Genomic DNA, 23503 nt, shown 5'->3' with positions numbered 1-23503 from the left:
CGACCCATATTCAATTCTAAAGGCAGCGACCGTGAAGAGGCCGCCTCTATAAACAACATGTACCCTACTCATTTTACAGAAGGAATAATGGCGGAAATCTACTTGATCCGAGGGGTCACGGGTAGAGGGTGCATTTATGTCTGGCTGATTTAACCAAATTAAACTCTTGATGCCTCTGCTAGGGTTTTTTATGTAAATAACAGACATACACAACAAGTGTGATTTACTGCCAGATCCTTTTCTAATTAAAGAAATAAAATATTCGTTAGATTGAATTATTACAAATGTTTACAAATGAAATGATTTAAGCAAAAATAATATCATACAATACAAATGTTAACATAATACTGTGTTCCAAAATAATATTTGTTTAATATTTTTTAAATTAAATGATTTATCGTTTATTAGTTTCCATTTTATTATTTATTCGTGGAAATACATGTGCATTATTGTAATTCTTTCCTTTTGAAACAATGAAAAATAAGAAAGTCTGTTTCTAAATGTTTGACCCAGACTTCTAGGGAGAATATAGCATGTCTGGCCGTTTTATGCCTAATTCTGAGTACAATACAGGGGGTGGTTGTCTCCTTAACTCGGGCCTGAACCCTGGACATGACTGTAATGCCGGGGATTAGCGATCTCTGACCCTCCTCCGACGATTTCAATAACTGTTGAGATCTTCAACCCCGACAACAAATTGATGAATTTAAGCAATTCTTAATGTAAAGTTTAAAGAATGCTAAAACCCCGAAATTTTCATTTTACACTGCTTTATTGAAAAAGATTAAAATTGTGCGATTTCTGTAAATGAATTTCATTTAAGCCGTATTTACACGAATAATTTGAAGGGCGTTCGTCCTGAATTCGTCCAATTTTCAAAAAATACCGTTTTGAAAATGCATTGATTAAAAAAAACATTCAGAATGTTGAGGAAAAACCACAAAGTTGATGTATTTCATTAACACATACACAACGAACACGCGGAAATAATAGGTTGGGTTACAAAAGAAAATACTTTGTGAAATAAATAGTTTGAAGCACCAGTGCAAGGACTACACAGGTACCAACGTGTCCCTCCTTACTCAAATAAAACAGAAATAAAATAAAACGAAATTAATTTTAATGACAAAAAATGAATACCGTCCATTTAATAACAAAACAGCTTTGCATAAAATAATCTGCGTGCAAAAATGTCAGCAAAACAAAAACAAAGCTCAATTTTCTTTACTATAAATAAAGCGGATTTTGGGAGAAATTTCAGCAATTCAGGGGAAATGTATAAAAGTTGGGGCGTTTTGATTTATGATCCGTTGTATTTCCACTGGAGCACATTATGGTGGTCGCTTATACGAAGACCATTAACAAAGAGATCTAGAGGGGTGCTTAATTTTTATGCCAGCCCGCCTCGTTGGAGATTGGCTACACACATAGTTTTACATGGCTGTATTTATTTTATCCTCAATATTTTTTGTTTTTAGTTTGTTTGTGTGGGGTTTTTTATCTTTTAGTTAAAAAAAATTCGGTTAAAGAATAATATGACATGGCGTCTTTTTCTAACCTGTTCAAAATTAATGCGATTTTCCATTAATCAGCACAAAAAAATATTTAACACCAAAATAATTTTAATCAATATTTTTTTTTTATCAAAGGAAACTAAAAAAGATCCGTAGCTTTATAAATGACTCAAGTTCGATTATTTCTACAGGACAGAAATCAATATTCACACTGAAGTATTCAGTAATTTTTGTTGTGTTTTCCATAGCATCAAATACTCGGGGAAAAAGAAAATTCCTTGCGGCCCACAAAAAGTCGAAGTGATCAAAAATGAAATTGCTGAGAGAATTTGTATCATTTTAGTGAGAAACAGATTTCCTGACGCGTCTCAGATTTTTACAGTTTGTGGGGTTGCTTTTTTAAATTCTAAAACAGAAGATAGACAAACCAGATAATGAAGTATTTTTCAGCCATAACAGAGAATATAAACAGGATTTGCATGTTGTGTTTATCAAGCTACAGACCTCCTCAATGTTCAATTTGAATTTTAAAAAAAATCGTTTAGAACTACAATATATCGCAGACTTGTTGGTTGCAGAAGATATGATAAATTCTACAAAATACAAAAACCGTCTTTGAGCTTACAAACCATTTACAAAAACATTCTAAATAACGATATATATGAATAGCCGGCTTTATGCAATCAAAAATACTATCCTTTCGAAATGAAAATAAATAAAAATCTAATTTCCCTTTCCCGTCCTTTTCCACACTATTCGTTTAATTGATAAAAAGAACAGTATTTTCCCCATTATTTTCATTTCAGAAACAAGAAAATGTCAATATTTTTTTTTATTTGTGACTTAATATTCAAAAGATATCCAATGATTTTATGACTTTCATTTTGAGTGAACAACATTTGAATAAAGGTTGTAAATCCAAATTACATAAATGTTTATAAAGCAGCTAGATAACTACTTTTGCATGTTGTTTGTCTATACTCTATACATTAGATTTTGCCAAGAAACAAAACTCTTATTGTGTTCATGCAAATCGTGGACATATTTTTGTGTGAATAAAACTGTAGCTACAATTCGTTAAACAAGTTCAAATGTGCCAGGCTATAAGGCTGTAACACTATCGTTTTGAATCTCGTACACATGTATAGCCAATAAAGGCATGTCAGGCATGCAATGGCAGTTGTCTGATCAAATTTTTGTACTTCTACAAACAATGGAAGGCAACAGATGTTTTAGTTACAAATCGTCTAAACAAGCATGTCCAACACCGATTCGAACAGATCATAACCATGGTTAAAACAAGTTCCTAAAAGAATTTTGTTTTCTTTTTAAAATAAAAAAATAAATATCCCGTATATTCTCTAATTCTTGCATTTCCATCGTTATCTCTTTCTGACAATATTATTTATATGATTATTGATAACAGCATTAGTTCAATTAACACCAAAAGAGATTAAATAATTTGATATTTATTTTTCTTTATTGATGAAATCTCACAATCCAATCATATTACTGTTCACGAGCCCACCAGATACCGGCCATAAAACACAATTACCCGAATCCCCTCTCCCTTGCTTTGGTGATGTCCTTGAGCAGACAACAGGTGCGTTGACCGTCCCTTTGACTCGTCCTGTTTTATATATTTTACTGTTTGGCTCATTTCATGAGATGGACTGCATTTTACAAAATAAGCAACGAAGTCAGAAATATTCGAGCCTCATGAAATGATCCTAATCGCGTTCAATTTATGCAAAATAAATTGTTCCAAACTAATTCAAAGATTTTAGAGTGTGTTATTGGTATTAAAGTTATTATTTTAAATTGTAGTTTTAAAAAAAGAACATTGATGAATTTGGTCGTAAGCCGCAAGTTCTTTTGTAAAGCACAGCCCTTGATTCCACAAGAAAAGTGCCACTGTGTGTATAACATTTTGAGTGAAAGGACATTTATTTACTTTTTTTTTTAAATGAAGAAAACATAATAAGTATTTTGCATGCAATCTTTCATGACTAAATAATTCCTGATATAAGGTTCATTTCGTTTAGAAGCAGTGTTTTAAAGGGTATTTTTAACGGTCATGTGTTTAATTAATTAAGCTGTTACTACATGTAAATGAATATTCTTATAAATACAATCTTGTATTCTCGTTATTAATGTTTAGGACATCTAGCAGATAAAAAATATCGTCCAAGTTTAAAAACATTTAAAAATTAAAAAAATTTAAAAATTTAAAAAAATGAAAATATTAAAAACATTTGGGCTTATTATCTAATTTCTTAATTAACATTTCTCTACGAATGAAACAAAAAGAAAAAAATGAGACTTAGCCTATAAAAGATAATGGTTAAAAAAGAGTAACGTATGATTGTATCAACTACAACAATATTTATCATAAACTAATTTTGCAATACAGGAAGAGCAAGACAATTTAAGCTTTGACATTTCCTTGAATCCATCTGTTAATATAGCCAAGTCAACAACTACTTTATCTATAATAAATTCCTTTTAATTGTCAGCATAAAAAACTGTGCATCTAGATGTATCTATTGGGATAAACCCATATTTGCTATTTCCTTAAAAGTATTTTAAAAACAAAACATGTACACGTGAAGTAGAAACTAATGGTGTGCATTGTGATTTGAAGTTGCTTATTTGGCATAAAAACTCTTGTTTTCTACATGTATGTTAAATAAGGTGGCCTTAGCGGAGTTCCCTGTCAGACTCCTAGAGTGACACTTTGTGATTAACGCTCCTCAAAAATATTATCTGCGTGCTGAATTAATTCAAAATTCAATTCATTTAAATAAACACAATAAATAATATCTGTCTCCTAAACAAAATCATTTGACAAGGCCTAAATATAACACTTATTTACCGAGTAAATTATGTCAAACATATTCCACGGTGGACAATTTGTTTCTGGCAGCTAAACATTGATGGCAAGATGGGTCATTGTTGACGGTAAACATCGCAGTTTTTCTCCTCTATGAACATAGGCGAATAAAACAAGCAAGACATAATGATATTCTATAACAGACCATTCAGACCTTTAACATGAATAGACCTATTGTTTACGAATTTGGGAATTTCAAATGTTGTTAGTTTGCGATAGCTCGTTTGTGTACGATTTTCAACTCGGTCACTTTATGTTAATTTGTTACGTGTTAGATTTGCAAAATCGTTCTAAGTATTGTAGTTTAATCTTAATTAGATGCTATTTCTAATGATTTTAATGAATTTTTTTTTTAAGGTTTGAAATAAAAGTCGAATGTTTACTGCAAATAATGACAATAAGTATAATACACAAAGAGCGCGTGTAAAAACTCAATCTGTTTATTCAAATGAGACCACCTAAATACAGCTCTTACAATCAAACATGTTTTTTCTTTCTTTTTCTCATCGAATCAGCAAGAATGCATAAGAGCTTGTATCATTCTAATGAGTGAAAAGGTCATGGTAAAGCCAAAGACCGAAATGTCTATCATTTGAGTGTAAGGGTTACCAGTTGCATTTATACAATAAACGAGAATTAAGAGCTGAAATGTGCTCACAGATAAGCTAAGCTATGTCTCTCTACTCTCCGATCTATAGCACAGGTGTATGGAGTGCAAAGATAAAATTAACATTCCCCGAAATTTCAATGTATATCTATATTTAGATTTGATATGCCTTGGATTCCTGGTTGGTGCATCTTGTAAATATATGATTAAGTAAGATTTTTAATATTCATAGAGACAATTTAGTGTCAATGTCAATTGAGGCACCTGTCAAGAGACCATGTAGTGGTTTCATTATTGTACAGATTTATTTCAATCCTGTCGAAGATTTATGACACTTTCTTATTGAGGAGGTTTGTACAATATGTAATCTTTACTTCGGTTCAAGTCAGAATTCTGCGACAGTAGACTTTGCAGATGTTTGGCGTTTAAGCACGTGGTCTCGCCATTGCGCAATGACTTATTAGGAACATGTCAACCTATGTCCACATCTGCTTCCGGCAGCCCAAATGATATTCCAGGAGACAAATTTCAGCCTTACAGGAGCCTTGAACTCCGTGGCTCCAGTTTATCAAAAACTTTATTTTGGAAACATTTCTTGTCATGATCTGTCTCTATTTGTGGCTTCCCACAAAGAGTAAAAATATCTTCTTTTTTAATTTCAAAACATCAGGTGTCATTGTAGCTTTCATTTCTCATGGGTCTCTAAGATTCATACTTTATTTATTTAACCCTCTCTCTCTCTCTCTCTCTCTCTCTCTCTCTCTCTCTCTCTCTCTCTCTCTCTCTCTCTCTCTCTCTCTCTCTCATACTGAATTTAACATAATTTTATTCTACGCATGGAACTGTTTTCTGTCCAGAATGCTTTCCAAAGCCGTATCTATTTTGTGTCGCCTCTTTAGCTTCCTGATTCTGGAGTTAGCCTCCTGGTCACAACTTCCGGTTACACGAGCTGGCTTCTCCATAACATACCCTGTTTTGATCTCGTTCCTGTTACGCATGTAGTTTCCTTTTATCGTATGCACTACTGTGTATTCTGGAAGGTATCTCATGTTATATTCTCAGTGTTTGTGAAACTGAGACTTAGCCTATAATCAGAGCTTCGGTCACTTAGTAAAGTTACCATGAATACAAGTGGATAAAACTGTGACATTTACCAGGTATTAAAAGTGCAACATCAATATTTTTCATCCGAAAGGAAACTTCATTTGATCTAGGTGTGGTTTGAACCATCAATAAACAAGCAAAGTACTTTTAAATCTGTAGAAAATAGCTTTACGGGCGACAGAAATACAATAACATTGATATAGAATCCACAAAACAAAAACACGAATATCTAATATTTTTATGAGACCACCTAAGCAGATCTGAGTTAAAATTGTCTTCTTTATTTCCTCGTGTTGCCTTTTGGATACGTCTTTAGTTCACGGGATTTTAGACTAATTTGTCTGATCCTGGAAAAGTCTCTATGTGACTGTCTGCCTTGGCTTGCTTTTAAACTGACACTGTAAAACAATCACATACTGACATAATTTGATTATTGATAACACTTCCTCTTGCGGGCAATAAATTAAACATTGATAATTTGTAGCTGAACAAACACATTTTATTCATTACCAAAACAGTTTTTTTTAATGTTAGTGGATACTTCTCTCAATCGCAACTTATCCGGCCTTTCCGGCAGGCTCGGAAAAAAAACCTCGAATGTATTACCCAGGCGTTCATGACAACCCCCTTTTTTATAAAACTTGATATAAATACAACACATTTTATGATCTGTTGAGATGTGAGCTATACTTCATTTAAGTAAACGATATACACTAAAATATAACACAGAAGCGACATACAAGACTGTCTAGCCGATACTTATTTTAATGGGAAGCGACTCCATTTTGTACAAAATTCTAACATCCGGTGATGTTAATACATTCGAGGTGTTTTTCCGAGCTTGCCGGAAAGGCCCGAGAAGTTGCGATTGTACATCTCTGTGAAGTTCTGGTAAAACCACTACTTCAATCGAAAATATACACAGCTTTAGGTTTACATCGAAATGTTATTTATCTAAAAACCAAATTAATATTTAAAATGATTTTGAATTTGGTGAATATTAAATAGTACAAAATTAGTTTATTTTGGCGACAAAACTGCAGTGACACAAGTTTACTTCTTGGTATTCAAGTAAACTTGGAACGAGCTAACCATTATCACAAAGTTGAAACCGGAACCATTTCATAGCCAATAAAAAAGTCCAAAGTTATTTAGAATTGGCAAATCTATCAATAAACACGTGCTATAATTTTATATGCAAGGCTCTCACATTGGATATTGGAGAAGGGGACATTCAATTCAGGAATTCCGACAACAAGCGTTATAAGGAATTATTGGAAAATTATAATATACTCAAATTCAGACTAGATTTCAGATTTTGTAAAGTTCGTTACAAAGTTCCAAAACCCGAGAACAAGGTTAGTTTTTGTATGCTCACATGCTCTTAATGTGTACGGGTAAGAGTAAGAAAAATAAAATCAATCTATTTTTCAATTGGAAAAGGTTCCTTTCAGCACCCTCACCCCCCCCCCCCCCCCCTCCATTATTGACAACCAAGAGCCCTGGTATGAAATTGTTTTAAAATTTGATTATTCGAATATCTTTGTGTCAAATAAAAAATTAAAGAAAGGAAATAATAAGTGGGTTTGGGTTAGAATCTGTTGACAGCAGGCCGGGTCTGGGGTAAAAATAGCAGCCAATGAGGAAAATGGAGGAATTTTCAATTTTATTTCCACCTTCCACTTAAGAGAAAAAATCGAATTTACACTTTAATCATCAAAAACTATAAAATGAAATTTTGTCATGCAACTAAAGTAAACTGAAAGGCATCTTTACATAGTAAAAGAATTATTATTGTTTCATTATTACTTTAGAAATTCTCATTTTACACTTTGAAGTGATGTGACCCAAAAATCAAATTTCTTAAGATTTGATTGACAGATAAGAAGTCGGCTTTTAATTACTTGTTGTTCTACCGGAAATACCTATTGCAATCGACACAAAGTAAATCGTAAAACATTGCTGCATTGTGCCGGTAAGCTTCGTGGCCCGCATGAACAATATTTTCTGAAGTTTTCGATGTTTTCATCAGGAATGTTTGCAAGAAATTGTGACAAGGGAATAATGATGGAGGAATTGAAAAACCTTTCACAATTTTCTCCATCATAAGTAGTTGTCGACACTTTTCCCTAAAAATCTTCTGATTCCACTTACGAGTAAACTATCAAAAACATGCTAAAGGAGCTTTCCGACAAATCAGAAATACCACGAGGCAGCTGAGTGGGAGCTCTTAGCGACAGAGTGAATTCTGGATGTAGAAAAGCATTGCAAGTAATTTGATTAGGAGTTGTCAGGCTCCCTCGAAACACCTGTCTAACTGCGCCGAGGCATCAGGGGGCTTGCATGCGCAGGAATCCCCTTTACTGCGACCTAGCTCCCCATTCCGTGATTACAGTGTGGGGTCTTCAATTCGATTTGTTTTGACGAACTTATTAAACCGTATAAAATATTGATACAACACTACAATCTAATCCATTCCGCTGTCTCTGTGGTATTCAATGCTAAAACAATCAACCTTTTCCCCTTTTTTACAGACCTGATCAGAACGCAAGAGACAATCTGTTAATTCCGGCTTACAGAACCTAATTCCTCCTATCACACTTTATGCAATGGATTCCGTCTTTATCATTACGTTAATCTAATGTACAATGGACCCAGAGGTTAAATCTTAATTGCAAAAATACAATTTAAGGGTTGAAATTTACAAACATTTTCAATGTATACAAGGAACTACTTTGCACGACACCTTCAGAAGATGCAATTTATAAAAAATGCAAAACAGGAGCATGTTCGCTCACGTTTGGGATACAGAGGTTGTTATAATATGGGATCTTGATTCCAAAATGTCGTCTGGTATGGTGTCAAGCTAGTTAAGGTCTCCTTCAAATAAATCTGACATGAATTATCCCGAATGATGGGAATTATGATGGAGGACCATGTTGACTGTTGTGTCAAAATGACACGTGATCTTATAAATATTCATTAACTGTGCAACAGAACTCTTGTCACCAAGACCATTTCGACTTCTATGTATTATGGCACTAATTTGATTCAGAAGCACGAAGAAAAGCAATGCACGTGTTTTCCTTTCTTTTCCACCTGAAAAAGTAACCACTAAAATAAACTGTTAAAGCAAATAAGCAAACAAACTCTTAATGTATATTAGCAAACCAACTCTTAGTGTATTGTTCGTATATCCAGGTTATGTTGTTCATTATTTGCCTTTATTTCTCATAATCCATGTTCTCTGTGATTTGAGAAATTAAAATGAGAACTCGCGGGTACATTTTGGTGAATGTAGTTTTCTCGTAATACACATCACCAGTTGAAGAGATACTTTATTGACAGACGAAGATAAGACTGCTGATGAATGCTCATTGCAACAATCTCACAAAACCACATGATCAACGCATAATCTCTAGACTGTATTGTAAAACAATGTCTCTATTGATAAATGCATTTTTAAAGCAATTCATTCTCGTCACAGACTACAGTGATAGCAATATATTAGTGAAGGCGCAAAAGTACTACTGAGAAAGCGATAAATACAAAGAAGGTGCCAGGGAGTCAGTAAACTTTAAGTACTGTGTACTGTTGCGTGAGTGATTGGAAGGGGGTTAATGTGACTGTCAAAGTGTGGTAGGAGGAGGAAGGATAAAAATGGCTACAGCAAGTCAATCGTACCTGGTGTATTCTCCCTGTCAACGTACCGGTACACCGAGACACCGGCGACAAATTGTGTGTTTAGTGTAAATTACAAGGAGGCCACGGGTCAACAGGCAGTGTCATAACTCAGTCAAAATGGTTCTTCGTTAGTCAGTTTTAAAATATTGTTGTCAAAATGCGAATACCACTGTCCAACAAAATATACTTTGCATTTTTAATTTGTTTATTTTTAGACTTCCCAAGCCCGCAGCCGGCCATTACAAACAACCAACCACCGCAGCCACAAGAACCGCGCAGTAACTCCAGTTCCCATAGCAACGGCGGAGGAACACGGAGACTGCGCACTGCTTATACAAACACTCAACTTCTTGAGCTAGAGAAAGAGTTCCACTTTAACAAATACCTATGTCGTCCAAGGCGTATTGAGATCGCAGCATCTCTGGACCTAACAGAACGACAGGTAAAAATCCACTCTATTTCCTATTGACTGTCCCATGCGTATGTACTAGATCAAGCCGAATTTGCTCGGCATCGATCAAAACATCTCAAACAAGTTATTTAATGATGATTATTTAGCTATTAATAACACAATTTACACATAATGAACGAAGCATTCACTAAAGTAAATTACAGAAATGAGCAAACATCAAAGGTGTCATAGAACGGAATATAATTGGAATGAAGGGAATGTTGTTAATTAAATGAAACAGGGTCCAGACTCCGAGACCATCAACTAAGAGAAGACGAAGTTTTTAGGTTTAAAGCAACATGAGCTGCAATTTTCATGTTGAAAATTTTTTAAAGAAAATGTTATTTTCTACTAAAATGACAAAAAGTATCATAGTTTTTAAATTTCTGTTAGCTCTGTTTTTGTTTGAAAAGCCATTAAGAAGTCTTAATTGGAGCAAAATTGAATTATTGTCGTCCTGTACTAAAATTGATCTGCTATATATTCCTTATAACTGAAATCTTTCACCTAACAAAAATTAATGATTTTTACAAATCTTATTTATCATGAAAGTTTAAGTTACAGACTTATCACACTAGCAGGTTTTTGCATCAAAATAAAATTCTGAAAAATACAGCTCATATTGCTTTAAATATGAATTCATTATTTTTTTCAATTACAGAAATAATTTATTATAAAAAAAATTCTTTTGTTTTTTAACTTTGGCACACAAAGCCACTGCACACATTTCGAAAGTTTTAAACATTCAAAATTTTGAAGAATTAGATTGTCTTAAAATTTATGGTCCAAGTCCATAAACAGAAAAAAGAACAAGACAACAGAATAATTAGGTTATATTCGTTAACTTTTAATTAAGAAATAATTTATCCATAATAAAGGTTAAGGTTTGTGGCACACATATAATCCAAAACACCACAAATATCGTATGAAAATAAAATATTTTTTTTGTAAAAACTGAAAAATAAATAAGAGATGAGAACGCTAAACACATAACTGATCAATATTTCAAAGGGGGAATGAATACAGTGTTATAAAGATTAACGAGCTCTTCTGTACCTTTATTTAACATGATAATAGGATGCAATTCTTTTAACTGATCAAGTGTTTCAATTCTTATTTACTATGCTGTCTGACATAGATGCCTAGTTTCGATGCAGTAGTATATTTACAAGTTAAATCTATCGTAAGCATTATTGCTTTAACGGTTCTTTTCCGTTTTTACTTTTAGGTAAAAGTCTGGTTTCAAAACAGAAGAATGAAATATAAACGACAAACGCAGTCTCAAAGACAGAAGGCGGAGTCGGATTTCAAGTCGATGTCTTACGACGGAAACTTGGACAGTCCGATGTCGTCAGACGAGAGTTGCGATCGGATGGAGCGGCGAGAGAGCTACGATAGTTGTAACGATAATCGGGATGACCTGTGTAACTCTACCGACAAGTCGGGACAGGAGGCTATGAACGCAGGCTTGGAATGTGATAATGATAAACACAGACGCCCTCATAGCGCGGACAGGCTTATGGTAAAACCCGAGGGGTCCGATGTAGTGGAGCTTACAGTGTTGTCTGGACGAGAGAGGTTCTCTGATGCACGACGGTCAAACATGTCTGACATGTCTGATCCTCAGCAGCGCTCCCCAATCGGAAGTGTTCAAAGTCTGCACAGTCCGATGTCGTCTGCTTCAAACATGCTGCCTACGCCACCTGTTGCGTCATCTCCATTGGCTTCTCCTGACGTCAGATCTGTCGATTTTGCAGACAAAATTATAAACGATAGCGAACTGATATCAAAGTCTAGTCACAACAATTCTTCAGCTAATGGGGGCGGACTTATGTCTAAAAACATGTGTGTTAAGATGACCGAGGTCGAGGGTGCGTGCATGGACACACTAAATTCTAACAAGACTTCACACTCGACCATGCGATCCCCAGAATGCACCTCGCCGGGGGCCAAAGACTCAGGGCATATAGTACACTCTAATAATACCCCTGTCATGGAGGGAAACAATGTCTTTCAAAGCTACAATGGTCACGATTCGAACCATTCGTCTTATCAGTCATCATACCCGGGCAGTATGGGTTACCTACAGAAGCAGACAGCAGCCTTCAGTAATTGTAGCGCCGAGAACTACTACGACAATCCGGGGGATTCTCCAAACAGAATAGGCAGATTTGGCGGAAATGGATTTAACTCGTGGAATTATGACGGTGCGAATCCGCTCAATTCGCAAAATGCCAATTACCACAATAACAGAATTGGCTTTGGAATGAATGGAAATCATTTGTATTCGCCTAACTTTTCAAGAGTCAATAATTTCAATCCTCGCGAGGCCGAAATGCCGAGTCTTCCAAGTCGCCATTTTAATTCTAGGTATATGACCAAATCTTCGACTTATCCCCAACAGATGCCCGGAATAGACCAACACTCATCAACTTCGCTTTATGGAAGCAATTACATGGAAAGCTTTTCGGAAGGTGTCAATCAAGTCGTAAATTCTCCAATATGCCAGTCGCCCTCGCGACCGACGCCTCGTCCCGGCGATTCTATAAGTCGGACCCAGGCCGGACTGGCCATTGAGCCTCATTATACCTCCGATCAATACCCCCTTGCTCACAGTTACAATGAGGCAGGCCCCTCTGGCGATTTTACGAGTATTTTTAGTGAGTATTTCAATTCACAACAACCCGAGTATCAAGCAATATAAAAGAAGCCGAAACAACAGTTGTTGCTGCCGGATGGTTCAGATGTCGGGACTTTTATTGTCGTAAGACATCGATGCTATCTTGTTTTACATCTCCTCTCATTCCTTTTCTGTGTTTTTATGGTGAATTGGAAAAACGGGTAATAACAAGCTAAAACTCCTCTGGACTCAAGTGGCCGATCACTGTTAACTTTAATTACTGTCGACGGTGCACAGAAGAGTTACGATTGGTCTCTTCACGACTTTATACGTCATAAAAACAATATTCTCGGTCGCATTGAAGTCTTATCAATATTTATCATCAGCTGAAGTCATGCATTTCTTGTGTTCAAAAGTCGGGTATGAATTTTTTGAAATAAAATGCTCTTTAAATTTTCCTTTTGCTACGAATACGAAATGAGACCACAGTCATAGAAATTAGGAGGGGTAATTGTACAATGAAGTCTTTAAATCGTTGAATTGAGACGGTGTGTTTTTTATCTTGATCTGCGTGTAATATAAAGGGTACCAGTTTCTTACGAGCACTGTCCGCGGCGCAAGAGAATTGGAGACCGTTATTAGATCTCGAGTTTCCAGGGGTTCTTGGCTAGCTATTTGGTAAGCTGGGGCCCTGAGAGCGCACACGTATTATTTATTCCAATAAACGGTACAGCTGAGAATTATTGCTTATTAAGTTTCGTCACATCACACGCGTATCTGCATAATTAATATCCTTTAACGCCAAAGACTTTTCTTGAATCTCATTCTACGTCATTGTTTGATGTCGTCCAGTTCTTAGCTTTAAATATCCACGTTTTATTGATTTCGTATTTATTTTCTGTTTTTTGCAACCATTCCCCATTTTGACCCTCAATACTGTTGTGCCAATCATTTTTCTCGTGATTTATTGGAGGTTGGTTGAAAGCATTCATTTCAAACCCTCGATTTCGATTGGTGGTTGATTCTACATTTCGATAGCTCTATTTTAAAGAGTGTGGGGCTCCAAGCGGGGATGTGTGCAAAAAAATATGTAGTTTTCATTCAGTTGTTATCTGTATTAATTTTATATTTTGTTGATTTTTTTCTCATTAGTATTATACCGGTTTGATATTATGTGAAACCTCTGTTGTTTTTGCATTTATTATATTTTATTCTTGCTCAATAAGAATGTCAGTTGCTGCAATTTCGTTCGGTATTTAGTGTGAATGATTTTATAAAAATGCTTGTTTTGTCTCGGAGAAAACAAAAACTTATTACATTGAAAATAAAGAAGTATATGAAAAGTAGATGTTTTTTTTTAATTTTAAATATTATGTGGAATTTATTGTCAGAACTTTTAGTATTTCAACACCTGTTTATATTGAAACAAAATTCTAAATCAAAAAAATACATGTAAATGGATTGAATTTCCTTGTTAAAAAAAATTAAGATACATTGAATTGATACAAAAAAATAAGTGAAGGTGAATAATTTTTTTTTTATTATAACATTTAAACACTTAATTCAATTTTACAAAATGACAAACAATTTTACAAAATGATAAAATAGAAAAGCAAATACATGTACATTTATTTTAAAATTTATATTAGAAATCGCATCCGTAAAATAAAAACAATATACCATAATTATCATATTTAATTTTGAAGAAAAAGAAACATTTATAACCGATATGAGAAGAATATTTAATAAAACATTATAATACTTAAAAGCTACTTCACTATAATATTATTTTAACCAACAGAGTAATGAATTTTGACATTCTTTTGATAAAAATATACACACATGATAATATGAAACATGTCATAAATGTATTAAAATTTCTACTGTTCAACAAATTTTATTTTCCATTTGAAATTTTGTCTAAAAAATGTTATAGACTCTTAGTCAGTTCAATTCAACAACATAATCATTTCGGTGATGAAAGAAACGCCGTTTGTGGTTAGTGTTCGGTTCTTGGAATTCTCTAATATAAAAAAAAATACGTCTTTGTATTTCTCGGAATAAGCTCAACAAAAGTGGAACACAAAAAGTTCTACTCTGCGTAATATTCATATTTTTTTTAAATTCATTTTTTCCATATTGCTGTGAAATCAATTTGGCCAACAGAGCCACAACAAATTCCCTGAGCAACCCTCTACACACGATGGAAAGTTGTTTACTGTATCACCTTCCTGTAAGTGTTCCGGCAGCTGGGAGTGGAGCTTCCATCTGGCCGTGATTGAAACTGACAAACCCCAGAAAACAATGAGTACCCAGCCTTGAGAGCCTCGGACTGACAGCGCGCTGACGGAGAAGCGAGAATCTCTTCTACGCTTTCCCGCGTTTATGTAAGCAAAGAATACAGCGCGTTGCTTTTCTCATAGGTTTTACAAGTATGCGTACTTCAAATAAAAAAAATCCGTCTTGAGGCTTATTTTTGTTCTTTTTTGCTTCGTTGGGATATTGCTTTCTAGAAAAGCAAACAAGATAATTGAAGAAGCATATGTATCTGTTATTGTTGGAGTAGTGATACCCCTCTCTCCAGTGACTAGGCCGACTTCCTACAGATTTGTTTGTTTGCTTTGCATCCGAATCTTGACACTCGGGACTTGCAATTGTAGCGATGGAAATTGCTGTCTAAACAAAAAACGATATTCCACTTGAGGGAAAATTCCTTCTCCAGTCGGACTTTGAACCCAGGGATAATAAGTGAATAAGAAGTGTTTTATTGTTTACGAATATGCATAAAAGTGTCTGCTCGATCTTTTTGCAAAATTTCGGAAAAAGTATACAGAAATCAATCAAACTAATGACAGTTTAAAATTATGCGTGGAAAATGATTTTTTTTATATTCGTGCATTGAATTTTTTAGATTGCCTAACTTTAGCAAAAATATTAATGTGGATGAAATCAACTTGTACTCTGACGATTAAAATATCATAAAAAAAAGAATTTCTAAAACTTCATTTAAAGATTTTTAGAAATACATGTATGTGATATATGTAGTTATTTGCTTTTCACAAATTCAATAAAAACAAATTTATTGTACGCATTTTATCACAGTAAAATATTTTTTTAAGTCTATTTTCATATTTGTATGCTTCATAGAGACCGTATTTGTTGAAGCAGAAATATATATATATATATATATATATATATATATATATATATATATATATATATATATATATATATATATATATATATATAAATATATATATATATATATATATATATATATATAACACATTGCTAATTGAAAAATTTACTGATTAATCTGACAAGTTAAAACAGGATGAAGTGCTAATGGAAGAGATATACAGTACTTATTTACATTTTCTACACGTTTAGTAACAAAATATATTTGGTTTTTTACATGTTATATCATAGAAGTGAATTATGGGTGATAAATATAACATTATAGTTTGAATTATGACTTTGTACATACATTCAATTATGACTTTGTACATACATTCAAATAAAGAATATATAAATGGAATTAAAACATGAAGTTTCTGTCTATATTTATTTTTTTAAAAAATGGAGTGAATCATGCTGCACTCCTACAGGCTAAAACACAGAATTATTTATAATACTAAATGAGTTTATTGTATACAAGATATAGACGGTGAAACAAAAATAAACATAATCTTTTGTAGAAAACAGAAAGTGAAATACACAGTTATTTACACTTTTACATGTACCTGATTAGTCAAAAAGTGTTTTCCAATTTTACAGACTGAATCAGACACATTTTTACAACTTATCACAACAAAGTTATACGAAATTACCTCTAGTTGTTGAAACAAATAGTCATATATGCATTGTCAAACAGAATACAGGTATGTTGTATGTAAGTTTAATTAATTAAGATAAATCCAGACTTTCACAAGAATTTAAAGATTTTGAAACTATAGTTCGTTTATTTGTACAAGGGTAGATAACTGCTACTCAGGAAAAAAATCATTATAAAGTTTCTTTGATTACCTGTAAATTGTGCTCTGCTTTCTACACCTGTGACGTGTCTGACTCTCGGAACCACCCTTTTTCCTGCAAGCTCTGTCATGTTGTAAATTTTGCATCTACTGGGTACATTCAAAATTTACATTGTGACAGATCTGTACAATATTTAACGTATATTTTGTCACTGAAACAGCCAAATAAAGTTTATATCTCAGAATTTACATGTGTGTATGATTACAAAACAAATAAGAATCCTTTAAAGAGGCATGGTAATAATATGAGCTGGAATATTTCAAATGCTATTTTTAAAATGTGAATGTTTGCAAAGCTTCAGTTAGATAATTCTAATAACCAACCAAATTTAAACGTGAGTGATGGAGTTATAAACAAGATACAGAGCTCAAACTCGGGACACGTTTTTTTACATATTGAAAGCTGAATAGAAAATACACTCATTTAAACAAAGCTTGATCTGTTTTGAACTACATATGTAGCTAATGTTAATTTGTGTTCATAAAAAAAACTAGCAATGAGAAAAAAAATTCCTTGAAACAGAACTTTTATCAGTATTTTTAACAATATAGACAATAACATACAAATGTAACAAGAGCCTTGTTTATATAACAAAGAATTCTGAGCTCTCTATCTTCCAAGTAATTCAAAAACTGACATTCAAATCTGTTCTGAACTAGCGAACGTTAATTTGTGTTCATAAAAAAACTAGTAATGAGAAAAAAAATCTCCTTGAAACAGAACTTTTATCAGCATTTTTAACAATATAGACAATAACATAACAAGAGCCTTGTTTATATAACAAAGAATTCTGAGCTCTCTATCTTCCAAGTAATTCGAAAACTGACATTCAAATTTTGGCTGACCGTTTGAAATACCCCATTAAGCATTCTGAAAATTAAAAATAGAAGAAATAATTTTCTTCCCAATCGTGACCATGACCCTTTAAATATAATATTTGCAAAAGGTAAACTAAAAATCAAAACATTTTTATTTTTAAGAACAAAATATTATTATTGAATCATTATGTTTAACTTACTTAGTTTTCATTTTGCTAATATCTTGATTTGATAAAATAGGCTGTATTAAAGGTAACGAAATACTTCAGAATGTGAAGATTATAAAATGAATATGAAAAACAATTTCTCTTGAAGATATTCATTATGGTACATGTATTGCCAATTTTAATATTTATTAAGAACTGAGATTGAAAAAAATCATTTGTTAACATAGTTTACAATGCATCACCTAATGCCATAAACAAAATCATACAGCAAAAGAAAGATTTAGAATTAAAATACTGGAATGCTGTCTACATTATGTAAAGATTGCACTGTTTACCATTAAAAAACGATTTTAATTTTTCTCTACCTAAAAAAATTGTTTGCCCTCATAAACATAAATTTAAATTAAAAGGCTATATAACACGAGAAACTCGTTACTCTTTTACCTACATGGAATCTTTCCATGCGCATTCGGTCATTTTTGAAACAAATTAAAAAGTACGTACATGTATAACTTATACCATGTATATACACACATGTAAATTAAACATAGAATTCATCAAGAACTTTCTCCTGTTTCCTTGCGTTTTCTTTCACATCATACATTTTTTTTGCAAGGAAAAAATAGCAATTGGTGAAACAATTAACCTGTTAGTACCTGTAAATTGAATGTATGCAAAAGTCATGAATAATCATTTTGTACAATCTGCAATATGGTAAGGATCTCTGTCTAAGTTTATTTATGTATCACATGCATATGAATATAATAAAACAAAATTAATATACGTGTATATTGCCTTTTTGTATTAGTTTGAATTGTCTTTACGAAATCAGGAAAACTCGCCCCCAAGACAAGTCACCCCCAGTAAAACAGAAGACAACTCCTCGCCCCCAATTTAGGACAACTCGCCACCACTCAGGACAGTTCGCCCCACCTTAAAGACAACTTGCTCCCAGTATTTTTGTTCGTATAACGACAAAATCTATAGCGAAAATTGATTTTTTCCCCCTCATATTCCACCACGCAATTTATATTATTCAGGTTTTATTTCAATTTTTGATAGATTTTAATTTGAAATTTAACAGACTTTCAAAACTTTCAATCACAGTTTTACTAGAACAGTTTTATTCAAATGAATCTATAATCAGCGAAGTTTGTATGTATTCTGATTAAAAAAAATATGTTTTCTTTTATGATTAATAAATTTTATTTCCCGATATAAACTCGGGCAAATACATATAAATAATGTACTTAAAAATCATGAGTTTAGAAATCGGAGTAATTTATTATAGATTGAACACATTGTTTTTTATAATAACTTAACGTAATTATGAAATCAGCGATCAAACAATCGCGTTATATTATTCGTGTGATAATGACAATTAGTTAAAACTATAATGAAGCCAATGCTGTAAATAATTAGTGCGACATGTACACGTATAATTTTGATTCTTCAAATTGACGACTTATTTATTTATGCAAGCTCTAAAGTAAGCTCTAAAGCTTACGATGTAATTAACAATAAAATTACTTTAGTATTTGATTTCATGTTAATATTTTTGAAAATCATTGAAAAATTAACACTATATGTCAATCAAATATGTGTCAAATATACCATTGGGGCGAGTTGTCTTGACTTAGGGCGAGTTGTCCTAATTTGGGAGCGAGTTGTCTTGAGTTGGTGGCGAGTTGTCATGGGGGCGAGATGTCTTGGGGGCAAATTGTCCAGCATTCGTATTTAGAATACTTTATCACTAAATTAAAGTTGCCCAACACCTTGGTATACAATGTTTGTTAAGCTGAAGGTCATATTGTGTTGCAAAAATATATTTATTTTAATGTCAACATTTCCGGCATAAGACACAATATTTAATCTTCTTATGATAAATTTACATGTTGAAGACTAATCATAATGTCTTTAGTAGCGCCAGAAATAACCCAGCACCTGTAGAAAAACCGAGTCTCTAATTCTTCAGGTTTCTGACAAATAACTTCTTGGTGCGTGACTGAAGGTGTTCCACAGAGGACACATTTAGCATCGCCGAGAGTTGTACTATTCTACAAGACTTTATTTTAACATGACAGTTACACCATCTACGCAGTCAGTTTCCCAACCGCCGCTGAGTCACGTGGTATTTTAGCAGTTGACAAAAGAGTAGCCCTCCCAGAAATCCTTCGCTCTTTTGACAAACCCGTTAATAACTTCTCAAAAAATGACACTTTACTACTTTTATATTTAGATTTTACTTTCATCAAATTTGTCCTCAGGGATACAAACTTAAATCCAAACTTTTAGTTTAGGTAAAAAAGTTCTTATAAATGCCACAAATGTGGAAATTTTAACGCGTTTTTTTTTGTATAATTTTTTTAAATATCATTATTGTTGATGAAAGTGTAAAGTGAGATAAGAAATAGTTGTCCATATTTAATTAACTTAATGTAAAACTCATTAAAATGATATTTATCATCATGTCCAGGTTTAACTTTTTACTGTTTGAGAATTATATTTTCAAAAACAATTATGTCGTCTAAGAAACATTTTTCTTTACCCTTACTAAAGATTAATGCAACCATTATTAAGCTTTAGAGGTGTTTTATGTTTAAAAAATGTCCCTTTTTATTATTTTTTAAAATTAATTCAGTTAGCTTTTTTCTCACGAACAGGTTTAGGTACAGAATATTCAATATATCCCTTTAAAAAATACCAAAACCAGAAAATCCTTCTACTGAGTATATACCAGTTATTTATCGTTTTGAAGAATGCTCTTTGTCACTTCTTTATTTTATTAAATCGTACATGACACCTTATATTTGGTAAAGGACATATTTATTAATAGTAGTTGACATTAATAGCAACGTGGTACTACAACAAGTATAACACAATTAACTTTTATATTAATTTATGCTGAAATGTCTGTCCTAAACTCCGATCATTGGTGTTTCAGAAAATGATGTTATATGATTTATAGTTGGTTTAAATAACTCTGACTTTAGTATTTCGGTCATGAAACATTTTGGCATTTTCAGCCGTTTTGAAATTTAATCTATGAAAAACTTAATGATTATATGTTAGTTTCAGCGTTGGTGTCAGCCCCAAGAAGGTCATCATATTATAGCCGACATGTAAAGTATTATGATAATTTTAGTTGTTTTCACGTCAAAGCATAAAACTGTCAAAAGACTTTTTCAGACACTCTAACGCCCCCGCCTCATATCAACTGGCCTATTGAAATAGAAGCTACTGAATTTATGGACCGAGATTTATTGTCCAAATCCAAAAACATATGAACTGTGAATTCAAAAATATTTATTGATTTTACAAATATTACTGGTTTTGAAGTCTTCTCTCTATACAATATTTGAATTGACTGTCGGTCTTTAATTTAAAGTTAATTTTTATCGACAGTTCATTGTATTATGTTGCATTCATCTGTATATCAGTGTGCCTTTCTGCCCATGTTGAATCAACTATGAAAGCAACACAGTTATATCGTATTCCATTTATTTAATACCCATACAGAGAAAAATGTAAAGAAGAGCGTTTTTAAGATTCATAGACGAAATCAGAATTCCCTCTTTGAAGGGACCAAAGGTATGGCATGAATGATAGAACCAATATAATTCAGATTCATACCATGGATTATGGGAAACCGATAACGGCCAGTATAGAGCAGCGTTGATTACGGTGTAGCATTGATAATGGTGATAATAATTCAAATTAAATATAGTTATACAATACAATAATAACAGTAATATAAATATTTAATGTAATGTAGGTGATACAAGTTCGCTGGAAAAAAAAAATGATTTAAGATATAGCGCAGTTAGAGGATATATAATATGCAATGATATAGTATACATAATGTATGACAACATGCTAAATATTTGTCATTTGAATAAAGTATTATCAGGTATACATTGTTTATACTGCAAACTAAAAATATTAATAAGTATGCTTGAATTTGTAAAAACACCATGCGACTGATTGTAATATTTGTATTACTTTTAAGAATATCAATGTTTCTGTTAACTGTAATGGTGTTGAATTATTATCACCATTATCAATGCTACACCGTAATCAATGTTGCTCTATACTAACATCATTATCAATGCTACACCGTAATCAATGCTGCTCTATACAAACATTAATCTCAATGCTACATGTACACCGTAATCAATGCTGCTCTATACTAACATCATTATCAGTACTTCACCGTAATCAATGCTGCTCTATACTAACATCATTATCAATGCTTCACCGTAATCAATGCTGCTTTATACTAACATCATTATCAATTGCACTCCGTAATCAATGCTGCTCTATACAAACATTAATCTCAATGCTACACCGTAATCAATGCTGCTCCATACTAACATCATTATCAATGCCACACCGTAACCAATGCTGCTCTATACTAACATCATTATCAATGCTACACCGTAACCAATGCTGCTCTATACTGGCTATTATCGGTTTCCTAGAACCCATGGCATGAATCTGAATTAGTTTGGTTCTATTAATCATGTCATACATTTGCTTCTTTCGAAAAGGGAATTCTAATTTCGTGTATGAATCATGAAAACGATTTTCTTTTTATTTTTTTTCTGTATGGATATTAAATATTATTATTATTACTGACTGTAACTATGGTGTATTTACAAATTCAAGCATATATCAAGCAAATATCATTTAATTGTATATGAGAAGTGTATTCATGTTCCATATTCTTTTAAAATATTTTCGTATTATAATGAGATCAGAATTTCGATATTTATACTGTAAGAACGTTATCATTTTCTGCAGCATAAATCTTCCTGTCAACTAAAACAACAGTATACCAAAAATAACCCGATCTTTATGTTCTCCGGAGGATGGACCGAAGTGAGAATATCTTGCTTTAACAGATGCTATTTACGACCCAAACCTAATTAAATAAATGATGAAAATGCAAATTTCTAGGAAAAACTTATCGTCGCCAGGAGATCACAGACTTGGCATAAGTAACGACTAAGCTACTTTCAAAAACTAATTTGTCATTTTAAGGAAACAACACAGATGATTAAGAAATACTAAAATTTAACATGGCGGTAGCCTTAATTAGATTATGATTCTAGTTTGATGCGGAAACTGTTGTTGAAATAATATGTTGGTTCGTCATCTAAATTTCCCAAAACAATGTTGTCTTGGTAATGCAGATATTTCCTTGCAAAATTGTGAGTAAATGATATCAATTGTAAATGTTCTGGAAGTAGAAATAGGTCGACTCTTCTGTTTGATTTCTTTCTTAGTTTCGGTTAATATTTTTTTTTTAAATCAATTCTTCGTACTTTCATCTTATCAGCTACCCTTTTCCTCTTACAATACTCAGGCCTACGTAGCTTTCATGTAATAATATGCATGCAATATTGACCGCTAAAATATACATGTATTCAACACGTGCATGTTTTGGTAGACGCGTGCTTTTCTGCTCTGATTTCGAAAATTAATAAGATTTTGTTATGTGTCGTCTATAGAGGAGAAGTAGAAAAATAATGTATGGTGTTTATTTCATAACATAACGGTTACAAAAGCATTGCAAAGAACATACAAAGTAAAGCTTTATTTGAGTTT

At 32.8% G+C, this 23503-nt stretch overlaps 1 protein-coding gene across 1 annotated transcript in view; it reads left to right on the top strand.

The window, feature by feature from the left end:
- The window catches only part of LOC105326436 (uncharacterized), a 25534-nt gene extending 11591 nt beyond the window's left edge, over positions 1-13943 (top strand). The window contains exons 3-4 of the mRNA XM_011426480.4: positions 10018-10244; positions 11482-13943. Of these exons, the coding sequence (XP_011424782.3) occupies positions 10018-10244; positions 11482-12957 (1703 nt within the window). The 3' untranslated portion in view covers positions 12958-13943. The remainder of the gene's footprint in view (positions 1-10017; positions 10245-11481) is intronic.
- The last annotated feature ends 9560 nt before the right edge of the window (positions 13944-23503 follow it).

Source organism: Magallana gigas, chromosome 5 (assembly GCF_963853765.1).
Source record: "Magallana gigas chromosome 5, xbMagGiga1.1, whole genome shotgun sequence".
In the NCBI taxonomy this organism is placed as follows: domain Eukaryota; kingdom Metazoa; phylum Mollusca; class Bivalvia; order Ostreida; family Ostreidae; genus Magallana; species Magallana gigas.
The sequence above is the reverse complement of the archived record's forward strand: the minus strand, read 5'-3'. Positions and strand labels throughout refer to the sequence as shown.